This window comes from Diabrotica virgifera, chromosome 5 (assembly GCF_917563875.1).
Source record: "Diabrotica virgifera virgifera chromosome 5, PGI_DIABVI_V3a".
NCBI classification, from domain to species: Eukaryota; Metazoa; Arthropoda; class Insecta; order Coleoptera; family Chrysomelidae; genus Diabrotica; species Diabrotica virgifera.
The window spans coordinates 118,646,489-118,659,475 of record NC_065447.1 but is presented as its reverse complement, the minus strand read 5'-3'; the positions used below and the strand labels follow the sequence as shown (position 1 = coordinate 118,659,475).

Sequence of the window (12,987 nt, the reverse complement as noted above, 5' to 3'; positions counted from 1 at the left end):
GTTTTTTACAATTGCATTATTTATTGTACAAATCATTTTTTTATATTTTTTAAAGCTTTAAAATGAAGATCTTTCAATTCCAAACATAAAAAAAATTGTAAAGCCAGATTAACGAATTTGTTGCTTAGATATTATAAATTGTTTATCCCAAGAGGTCAAATGTCGAAGGCTATAACTTTTTGAAAAAAAAAGCGTAGAGAGTTGGTGAAACATCCAATCTCCTTCTAAAGAGTTATATTTTTATATTCTGATGTAAATAAATGCGTAAAACATTTTTAAACCTCTAATTTTTGGGTTTGAAAATAAGGGGGCAAATTTCGTTATACACATTTAGAGCTGAAGCCGCCCTGTACATCCTATGAGTTTTTAACTTACAGATTATTGTTGCTGAAGACGAAACGAAGATTTATAAGAAACTAAAAAAATTCTACGACCAACTGAAGCCGAGATCATTTTTGGGTTTGAAAATAGGGGGGTAAATTTCGTTATAAACATTTAGAGCTAAAGCGGCCCTGTACATCCTATGAGTTTCTAACTTACAGATTAAAGTTGCTGAAGACGAAACGAAGATTTATAAAAAAATAAAAATTTTGTGCAACCAACTGAAGCCGAGATAATTGTTTTTTTTTTCTTAAATCGTAGTGCCTTTATTTATAACAATTAAGAAATTATTTTACAGTCATTGACTAAAGAAAGACTTATATTATCTTAAAATAAAAATTATTATAAAATATAAGTACATTTAATTATTAAAAATTATTTTTAAAATCGGTGCTTTTGCGAGCGGCCGAATTTTGCAAATCGCCCGGCTCGCTTCAAATCCGCGCGCTCGGAAAATTTTTAAGTAACTTGTATTAAATTTTGACAGAAAACTATTTAATAATATTACCATTATAATATACAGTCTGTTTACCACTGTATTTGTTTTTCTTGATAAACTTTTATATATGAAATCTCATTTCTGAAGACATAATATTACAAAAATGATACATATAATAATAATAATGTTCGCCAACATCCAAAACGGATAGTAACTACAAGAAGAAAAAGTTTTATATTGTATAATAAGAAGTAACATTATTATTATAATATTTATATAATAATGAGAAAATTAAAAATATAGTTATATATTTCATATATATGTATCATTTTTGTAATATTATTTCTTCAGAAATGAGATTTCACAAGTTTATCAAGAAAAACAAATACAGTGGTAAACAGACTGTATATTATAATGGTAATATTATTAAATTGTTTTCTGTCAAAATTTAATACAAGTTACGTAAAAATTTTCCGAGCGCGCGGATTTGAAGCGAGCCGGGCGATTTGCAAAATTCGGCCGCTGGCAAAAGCACCGATTTTAAAAATAATTTTTAATAATTAATGTAATTATATTTTATAATAATTTTTATTTTAAGATAATATAAGCCTTTCTTTAGTCAATGACTGTAAAATAATTTCTTAATTGTTATAAATAAAGGCACTATGATTTAAGAAAACAAAAAACAATTATCTCGGCTTCAGTTTGTTGTAGAAAATTTTTATTTTTTTATAAATCTTCGTTTCGTCTTCAGCAACAATAATCTGTAAGTTAAAAACTCATAGGATGTACAGGGCCGCTTCAGCTCTAAATGTTTATAACTAATTTGCCCCCTTATTTTCAAAAACAAAAATTAGAGGTTTAAAAATGTTTTACGCATTTATTTACATCAGAATATGAAAATATAACTCTTTAGAAGGAGATTGGATGTTTCACCAACTCTCTACGATTTTTTTCAAAAAGTTATAGCCTTCGACATTTGACCTCTTGGGATAAACAATTTATAATATCTAAGCAACAAATTCGTTAATCTGGCTTTACAACTTTTTTTATGTTTGGAATTGAAAGATTTTCATTTTAAAGCTTTAAAAAATATAAAAAAATGATTTGTACAATAAATAATGCAATTGTAAAAAACGGCCATTTTGGACCTTTCGCAGGCTGTTTTGCAATAACCAATAAACGAAATTAAACTTACCATAGCTCAAATTGTAGGTTTTTTAATTTACTACAGCTTTCTACAAAAAAGTTTATTTCTAAAATCAATATGCTAAGCTGCAAAATTAAAAATCTTTAAAAATTGCAAATTTAACAAATGAAAATCGCAATATAAAAAAATGCGCACAATATTTTTGGTTACATTTCAGTAGAAGTTATTCCTGGCATCGTCCTTTACAATACCTGATAGGTTTCAACAATTATTCTTGAATTATACCCTGAAATCGACCTATTTTTCACCCACAGTCTGGGGTATTAGTTAAAAAACCCATACAGAAGTAAAAAACTTCGATTTGTATATTGATATAAAATAGTTTATTAAAAAACTTCTGAAAATGTCATCCAAATGGATTGCAAAACGTTTTCGATCTAAATTAGAACATCTTCAGCGCATTCTGCTGAGTAGATGAAACTAGCACACTATTAAAAGTGGTAACCTCAAAATATATGGTTTACATAATATTATTGTATAAAATATGGCGACTCGATTATATTAATGGATTATATTATGCTATGAATACTCAAAGGGCAACATGGTTCCCTGCTCGAATAAAAATCGTGGGTTTTGCCAGTTCAATGGGCACATACCAACTCAATGGGCAAGAACCACGATTTTTATTCGAGCAGGGAACCATGTTGCCCTTTGAGTATTCATAGCATAATATAATCCATTAACATCGACTTGGAGCCGCCATATTTTATACAATAATATTATGTAAACCATATATTTTGAGGTTACCACTTTTAATAGTGTGCTAGTTTAATCTACTCGGCAAAATGCACTGAAGATGATCTAATTTAGATCGAAAACGTTTTGCAATGCATTTGGATGACATTTTAAGAAGTTTTTTAATAAACTATTTTATACAAATATACAAATCGAAGTTTTTTTATTTCTGTATGAAAAATATACTTCACTGTATGGAGGCCAGCATAACACTCAGAAACTCTTTAAAACACTACAATAATTCACACAGTTTTTAAAACAATCAATTTTGCGGAGCTTCGCTGATTCGTAAATAATGAGTTCTGTGAACTTTATGGTTTCATAGGTTTTGCGAATTTGTTTATTCTCTTTACAGGCTAATTTTAGCTTCTCAGTAAACGTAATAATTCATTTAATTTAATTAACATAAAACAAATTAACAAGGAAATGGAGAAATATATACGTTTTCTCTGACGCGTAGATTAATAATAATGATAAATTTATTTATGTATTGGACAAATTAAATGTAGAATGCTTGTGATTAATATTTAAAATTTTTGTTAATGCTAGATCATTCAAAACTTTATTATTAGACATCACTTGTAAAAAAGTTTGGAAAACTAATTATTTACAAGTAAATTAAATCCTTACCGAATTTTTTGTTACTTTTGACTGCGAGTTTCAAATTACGACAAGGGAAATCTGACGTGCACTAAAAATTGTTTTAATCCAAGTTTAATTAATAGTTCTATACCAATATATTTCTGTTAATGGTGAGGCAAAATGAAAAATAGAACAGCAGTAGGAAAATAGAACACATTGAATTAGAAGTGATCACAGATTTTGAAAAATCTGCAATTTATGAGACGAACTAATAAATTAGTCCTCCTGCAATATTTTTTGACGAGAAAACTTCTTCAGGGACGTTGCGCGATTTTTGGATAGAAGAAAAAGCATTGAATTCGCGACCGTCATCGCTTATGCTATAATATTATTTGTATGTATATATAAATTGTATATAAGTATTTAAATTTTAAATAAAAAATGTAAAACCTATTTTTTGATGAGGAAAAAGGATTTATTTCGCGACCGTCATCTCTTCGACGAAATAAATTCTGTACGTATATTTATTGAAGTGAAAACTTTTTTAGGGACGTTGTGCACTTTTTGGATGTGAAAATGTATTAAATTGGCGACCGTCATCGCTTCGAAGAAATAAATTTTTGAAGTGAAAACTTCTTGAGGGACGTTGTGCACTTTTTGGATGAGGAAAAAATATTAAATTAGCGACCGTCATCGCTTCGACGAAATAAATTTTTGAAGTGAAAATTTCTTTAGGGACGTTGTGCACTTTTTAGATGTGAAAATTGTACGTATTGGCTACCAACAGTAAGCCACATAGCCCCCTCACAAATCCGTCGAGAACATGCTCTTATCAGGGAGTATAGAAAAATTAACGTCGATCCTGTACTCCGCTCTCACGTTGATATTAACGACAGAGACATAAGCAGGCTTCGTTCAAGAAAAAACCCTCTGGATTCTGCAAGGATACTAATTGAAAGGAATTTCGAAATAACCGACAGTTGGCAAGAAGATTGGGAGAAGAATGCTCCACCTGACATCCGAAATATGCCATGTATTACAAGCAAACCAGAGGGCTTCAATCAACCAAGACGGATCTGGACTACACTAAATAGAATTAGAACCAACTGTGGTAGGTGCTCTACTCACTTTTTAGATGGGAAAAAATACCTTCTCCAAATTGCGATTGCGGTGCTGAAAGACAAACGGTTAAGCATTTGGTGGAGGAATGCCCCATCAGATCGTACAGTGGCAATTGGTCCGATTTTTTAATGGCGACCAATGAATCGATTCAATATATTTATCAACTAAATTTTCGTTTATAAAAATTAATTATTATTATTTTTTAATGTATTGTGATCTTTATTTTTATACAAAAACTGTGATAGAGCCATACGCTAAATAAATAAATAAATAAATAAATAGATGGGAAAAAGTATTGAATTAGCGACCGTCATCGCGACCATCATAGCTTCGATGAAATTGATTTTTGAAGTGAAAACTTCTTGAGGGGCGTTGTGCACTTTTTGGATGGGGAAAAATTATTAAATTAGCAACCGTCATGCGTCATCGCTTCGACGAAATACATTTTTGAAGTGAAAACTTCTTTAGGGACGTTGTGCACTTTTTGTATGGAAAACAGTATTAAATTAGCAACCGTCATCGCTTCAATGAAATAAATTTCTGAAGTGAAAACTTCTTGAGGTACGTTGTGCACTTTTTGGATGGGGAAAGTATTAAATTAGGTTGTGCACTTATTGGATGGGGAAAAAGTATTAAATTAGGGAACGTCGTCGCTTCGACGAAATAAATTTTTGAATTGAAAATTTCTTTAGGGACGTTGTGCACTTCTTGGATGGGGAAAAGTATTGAATTTTCGACCGTCATCACTTCGCTGAAATAATGTTGTACGTACATAAATTATGTGTATGTATACATAAATAGCATAGAGCATAAGCATCGCGTATATAGCACTTCTTTTTGGACGGGGAAAAAGCATTGAGCTCGTAATTTATTTACTATAAGAAGTTTTCACTTCTGTCGGCACTCCCACGAGTGCCTTCAATTTTTTATATCTTTTATGAACATTATTAATACCATATTAACGTTATATTAACGTTTTTTAAATTACCTATAACATTTTTATAAATTTAGTCCTTACCTATAAAAATGTATAACTTGAAAATCAGCGAATACATTTTTGTGCATTGAAATATCTCTCATCCACGCTACTGCCATTGCCCTTAAAATTTTAAATGACTCTGCACATCTACTGCTTTCATCATAACAGGTTTGATTTTGATTTCCAGATATCATATTATCGATTGAAGTTATTTCCGATGCATCGAATGATGTAATGTTACTTGTTCCTTCAATATCAGTAACACGGTGAGACTGAAGTAATGTATTAATTGCTAAACTGTCAATATCTAATTCCACACAAATGGATGAGTACCATCCTGGTACATTACACACCTCTGAAGAATCCTCCTGGTTCTCTGCCAAAAGCCTGAAATAGAAACCAATGCGATATTAATAAAATTATGAATTTTACTGTTCATTTTATTTTGTATGTACGCTGTAATCTTTTTTTTACAATAAAAGTAGGTACTCTATTATACTTACATTTTATCTATCAACTTTAATTGCTTTGAGAATTATTTTAGGAATCAAACAGCTAGCACAAATTTGACACACTTTTGGTAAATATGTAATAATAATTAATAAACAGAAGGAAGAAAAACCTTGGTATTCCCTCTTTTTAAACCTTGAGATTTTTTTCTTTACTCCTTCTGATATTATATTGAGTTTCCTTACAATCTGCGACTGCTTTAGCAATGTTAAGATAGCAATTTGTATTACTAACGAGCAATTCAAACTTTGAAAATATAAATAGAGCAAGACAGTATGTTTCAAAAGAAACTAGATCTAAGAAACATAAATAATATTATGTAAAAAGTAAAAGAAAAATGACAAAAAGGAAAAGTACAGAAGATAAATGAACTGATCAACCACAAACAAGTGAGCAAAACGTATTCCAACATTAAGGATGAAAGGTACGTTTTCCAACATTGGAGGAATATCTGTTTGGGCCAGATCCAGCATTAATGGAACAATTCGGAGATTAAAATGAAACAAACCACAAACAATATGAAAAATCAGCTGGTTAAGAATGATGATGTTGATGTTAAATAAATTCTAAATAATTCTAAATAGAAATTTGGATCAAAGACAAGACTCCCAAAAAGTCGGGTGTGATTCTATTACGGCAGCTATATCTTTCGCAATAATCAAAGATGGTCAAGAGGAAAAAAGGTCATATTAGCCCTTTACTATCTAAAGAAGCTTCTGAAAATTCTACCGTAACAAGATTTTGGTACTGGTTCGTAAAAAATAACTGGGGGCTCTTAGAGTCCTTAATATATTGAATGTGTGAGTAAACAGCAAGCAAAAAACACAAGATGTCTAAATTCCAAAGAATTGTTTGCCACAATTATTATCAACTGTAAGTAAAAAAAAATAGTTATTTATGAAACAGTTCGTTAATTATGCTTTTTGCGAACGAACGCCATGTTTAGAGCACGAGCGACAGCGGAGCGAGTGCTATACACCGCGTAAGTTCGCAAAAAGTACTTTACGCACAGTTTCATACAATATTTTATCTACGATAAACAAATAAAAAAACTGTAAATCTTCGTCACTAAAATTCATTTCTATTCTACAATTTTTAGAACTTTGACATTTAAAAATTCTAGCTTCTTTCAAACCACAAAATTTATTGCTCACATGTCATCACCATGACAACGCGAAAGTTAAGGATATTTGATTATATGAAAGTGTGCCAAAAAAAAACACTGCTATCTATAATGACAGTTTTCATAAACTAAAAACTTATACATAATATGAGATAGAGTAGATAAAGATAAATATATAAACAACTGAAAGTAAAAATATGTTTTGTGTGGGATTTTAGTACATAGAAAATTGGTGTTATATATTCTACAACAAATTGAAATTCTGACGATATCGTATTTCCATAATATAATTTTAAATCAATATCGATTATACAGTATTTATATAGTCAACCTATTATTTACCTTGCATCATTTTCTTGGCTGCCCCCAAGATCTGGTTTATCAGTGGTAGAAAACCACAGCACGTGATTATGTTTCATAAGATGTCTAGAAAAGAATAAATCAGACCCGAATATAGCTGGGTCAGACGGCATATTCCCTAGAGGTAATTGAAAATACCTACTCTGTTCAGTCATCAATTCCAAAACCTTTTCACTGTTTAAATAATGTCTGACTATTGCTCTTGCACCAACTTTTTGCCAATCAATAACATTATAAAGTTCTTCGATATCCTGGAACAAATAAAATTTAAATACTTCTTAAATTTTAAACAATCTATATTGTGCAACGATAAACCAATGATAATAATTACCATGGGATGGTAAAATCATTAAAAATGTTCGTATATTTGAGATTTAGAGCCGGACTAGCTAAATATAAGGATAAAAAGGGGTCAACCTTAACTCTAAACGTTAGGCGCCAAACCCCTCTCCTAAACTTTTTGAAATCCTAATAGTTCAGTAATTTGGTCAAAAAAGGGGGTCACCTGGAAAGTGTTCGGGGAGTTTTGAAAATTGGTAGTTTTATTTCGGTATATGCTCTTTTCGAATTTCAACTTTGCTACCCCGTACGTCCGCCGCTTGCGCCGCCATATTGAAAAATGGCGCCTAATAAGTTTTTTGGGAATATCTCCTTTCCGATGCACTTTACGAAAAAAACATTTACATATATGTACAAAATTAAATTAGAAAAAATTTCCTACAATTTATGTATTTATAGTTTTTTTCCTGTAAAATCAATAGTATTCGCGTACCAGGGTGACAAAGTATTATTCATCTACACCACCACGTGTTTTTCGTATATTTTTCTAAAACATTCTACTATTAAATGAGTGAAAAATAATTTCGACCACGTCCAAGTAATGTATTAACCGAGATACACTAGTACCAAGCGGCAATAATGCGTCGCAGATTACTTATATGAAAAGTGGTCATTTTGTACTCTAAAACCGAGTAAGGTATGACAAAAAGAAAATAATCGTTTCGTTTTGATTCAATTCGAGTCTCTTGCCATCCTCTGACATCTGATGTTTCGGAATCTATTCCTTGTCAAAGAGGTTTTACAAGAAGACTGAATTGAACCATAACGAAACGAAGAGGAAGTGCAAATATTAAAATATTTGCACCGGAGTATGGTTAGACTGTCCTCTAACGGGGAATGATGAAATGAGTGAAAAATAATTTCGACCACGTCCAAGTAATCTGTTAACCGAGATACACTAGTACCAAGCGGCGCCGCTAGGAGAACACTCCAATAATGCGTCGCAGATTACTTATTGTACTCTGTACTCGCGTGTCTTCAATTCGAGTCTCTTGCTATCCTCTGACATCTGATGTTTCGGAATCTATTCCTTGTCAAAGAGGTTTTACAAGAAGACTGAATTGAACCATAACGAAACGAAGAGGAAGTGCAAATATTAAAATATTTGCACCGGAGTATGGTTAGACTGTCCTCTAACGGGGAATGATGAAATGAGTGAAAAATAATTTCGGTTAACAGATTACTTGTACGTGGTCGATTACTCGGATTTAGAGTACAAAATGACCACGTTTCATATAAGTAATCTGCGACGCATTATTGGAGTGTTCTCCTAGCGGCGCCGCTTGGTACTAGTGTATCTCGGTTAACAGATTACTTGGACGTGGTCGAAATTATTTTTCACCCATTTTATCATTCCCCGTTAAATTACAGTCTAACCATACTCCGGTGCAAATATTTTAATATTTGCACTTCCTCTTCGTTTCGTTATGGTTCAATTCAGTCTTCTTGTAAAGCCTCTTTAAGAAGGAATAGATTCCGAAACATCAGATGTCAGAGGATGGCAAGAGACTCGAATTGAATCAAAACGAAACGATTATTTTCATTCTACTATTAATTGTCGCCTTATTACACCGAGTCATTTGGTCACCGAGTCACCGCGGGGAACCATTTTCATCTATTTGCAGTAACTACATCACGTACGTTCGATCGAAATATAAATCCAATGCCATAATCGTATTCGACGGATATCCTGAAAATGTAGCTAACCGTAGTACCAAATCACGAATAGCTTCTTCAGTAGTTATACTTTTTGACGAGACAATGATTCCAACTGTATCACAAGTTGGAATTCCCCAATTTCTGGGGAATGATGTGAACAATAACCGCCTCATTAGAATGTTGAAGACAAAATTTGAGAAGGGGAAAATTTCATGTTCTCACAAGCCTCGGAAGATGCGGATATGCTAATCAATCATCAATACCGCAATAAATGTTTCACCAGCATTCGATACCGTCTAAGAGCTAGCAACGTTTTCGAGAAATCATTTTAAGACGGCTGATTCTTTCATATATTGTTCCCTATGCTTTTTTGAACACCGTACCGGCCATGTGGCTGCTGATACAGGTTGCGTTCATTACTGCGCAGCACACCTGTACAGGTAAACACAAAATCAGGGTAATTGATTAATGTGAAAAAGCTTAGTAGATCCGCTATAGTAATAGATAGCAATAAAAGTTAATAACAAAAATTGTAGCTAACTTTGCGCTTCACATTACAAAATTAGTTAGTATGTTACAGGGTGTTCGATAACATAGTGGCAGACCAAACTTTTGTTTTTTTAAATGGAACACCCCATGTTTTATTTTATATTCGAAATCTTCTTAACTTCCCCATCACAAAAATATAAAGGTTTGTTATGTTATACAGGGTATTTACAAAGTTATAACCAATGTTCTATTAAAATCGTAATAAGTTCAGCTCCCTGTATAAATAAAAATAAGCACAACAGCAATGGTTTATTGGTGCCATATTTTTTTGTTGATTGTCAAAATTTATAAAAATGGTTGATATTGCTAATTTTCTTTATATCGAATACAGGGTCAGTCAAAACGCAAGTACATTATTTTCACAGTAATTGTAAATAGAACACCCTAATTAATAACTTGCTCTAAAAATGAAAATATCTCGAAAACTGACAAATTTAGGCATAGGGAATATTATACAAAAATTAAAGTACGGTAATGATATTCTTCGATAGTAATATAAAATATAGGGTGTTCCATTTAAAATTTCTGAAAAAAGAATGTACTTGCGTTTTGACTCGCCCTGTATTCGATATAAGGAAAATTAGCAATATCAACAATTCTTAAAAATTTTCACAATAAACAAAAAAATATGGAACCAATAAACCATAGCTGTTGTGCTTTTTTTTATTTATACAGGGAGCTGAACTTGTTACGATTTTCATAAAAAATTGGTTATAACTTTGTAAAAGCACTATATAACATAACAAACCTTTATATTTTTGTGATGGGGAAGTTGGTCTGAAAATCAATCAAGCTAAGACAAAAATAATGGTGGTCGACAGATTTGACACTATTCAACTGACTAACATATTACAGGAATACCAGATAGTAAACACCATTGTCTATCTCGGATCTAGTATAACTAACGATGGTAACTGTGAAGCAGAAGTTCGGAGACGTATTGGTATGGCAAAAAATGCGATGAGTCGCCTAACTAAAGTTTGGAAAGACAGAGCTATCTCTCAAAATATCAAGATGAGACTGGTGAATGCCCTTGTATTCTCAATATTTCTATATGGAGCAGAGACTTGGACTCTTCTCGCATGCGAGCGCCAAAAAATTGATGCCTTTGAGATGTGGTGCTGGAGAAGAATGCTGCGCATACCTTGGACAGCTCATAGGACAAACGTTTCCATTCTAAACCAACTCAATATTAAAAAAAGGCTGTCCACAATATGTCTGCAACGAATTCTGCAATTCTTTGGTCACGTAGTTCGCAGAGGTGACGACAGTTTGGAGAGATTAATTGTTTCTGGAAACGTTCCGGGGAGAAGATCAAGAGGTCGATCACCAACTAGATGGTCTGACCAAATAAAGCATTCAGCTGGAAACTCATTCTGCGAAGCTCTTAGAGCAGCTGAAGATAGAGACCAATGGAGAAACATTGTTAGGAATATTGGAAGAAATCACGATCCTCAGTAATGGGGAAACGACAGGAGAGAGAGATGGGGAAGTTAAGAGGATTTCGAATATAAAATAAAATATAGGGTGTTCTGTGTTCTATATAAGTTTGGTCTGCCACTATGTTATCGAACACCCTGTAACAATCTAACTAATTTCGTAATGTGAAGCTGAAAGTTGGCCACAATTTTTATTATTAACTTTTATTGCTATCTATTACTATAGCGGATCTACTGAGCTTTATCACACTCATCAATCAGCCTGTATATTAAATTTAAATTATTTTAGGATGAAAAATTTTTTGTCATTACTTTTTAAACCACAGAAATGTCTGTCAATTACAGTTCATATTTCTATAATGTTTAAAAAATAATGACAAAAAAATTTTTCGTCTTACAATAATTTTAAATTCGATATGTTTACCTGTACAAGTGTGCTGCGCAGTAATGAACGCAACCTGTATCAGTAGCCAGATGGCCGGTACGGTGTTCGAGGAAGCATAGGGAACAATATATGAAAGAATCAGCCGTCTTAAAACGATTTTCCTTCCGACGTTGCAGCTCTTGGTCCAGAAAAATTTCCTAACAAATATATTCTACTGAAAGTATCATAGATTCATAGACAAAACAGCTGCAGATCATATTCTATTTTTGCATGCCTTCAGTGGCTGTAATATGTGCACTCTTTAACCAAGGAAAAATGAAATCCATTAATGTACTCCAAAAACATTCTGATTTAAACGAGGATGTTGAGGTATTTAAAAATCTAAACGTTGATCCAGAGATCATTGCTAAAGCAGGAGAACGTTTCTTCCTTCAATTATACGGTTACAGTGATGTGAAAAGTAAGAAAAACATGTCTTTAAACAAATATATTATAGATATGTATTCTTCAAAAAATCAGCATATAAAAGTAAATTTAATATTGCGTCGCTACCACCAACAGAAGCAGCAGCACGACAACATTCTATTCGAACCAGGTTCAGCAGTGGTACGAGAAGGAAAAAACCTAGAACAATGGAGATGGAAAAGATACAAAAATAGATTAATTCCTGTTACGATGCTCCTACCCTCTGCTCCAGAATTGTTATTGAAACTTATTTCTTGTAAGTGCAAAAAAGGATGTCAGAAAGCCTGTGGATGCAGAAAAGTTGGATTACAATGCTCCGTTATATTCACAAATGGTAGTAGTAATTGTAATAATTCGCAAATTCCATCATAATTATGATGAACAAACGGCGACTATTTTTGAAAAAGCTCTCGATGAAATCGAAAACGAAGAGGCGTGTGATGAGTCTGATACATAATGCGGACGAAATTTCGGTCTGCGATGTTTCGATCGATGCTCAGGACGAAGTCGTAACACCTGGTCCATTAGGAACAGCAAAGCGAAGGAGATTGCGCTAAATTTCTAAATAAATGCATAAAATGTCGATTACGCCTACAGGGGAAACCACAATACAAAAACGCGCCGCTTGCTCTATCTCTAGTTGGTGTCTAAATGAGTTTTTTTGAAGTGAAAACTTCTTTAGGGACGTTGCGCGATTTTTGGATAGGGGA

At 32.6% G+C, this 12,987-nt stretch overlaps 1 protein-coding gene across 1 annotated transcript in view; it reads right to left on the bottom strand.

Moving 5' to 3' along the window:
* Positions 1-12,987, bottom strand: part of LOC126884313 (DNA polymerase epsilon catalytic subunit 1) — a 263,412-nt gene that overhangs the window by 49,941 nt on the left and 200,484 nt on the right. Inside the window, exons 21-22 of the mRNA XM_050650251.1 lie at positions 7,424-7,692; positions 5,488-5,835 (exon numbers count right to left, since the gene is read on the bottom strand). Of these exons, the coding sequence (XP_050506208.1) occupies positions 5,488-5,835; positions 7,424-7,692 (617 nt within the window). The remainder of the gene's footprint in view (positions 1-5,487; positions 5,836-7,423; positions 7,693-12,987) is intronic.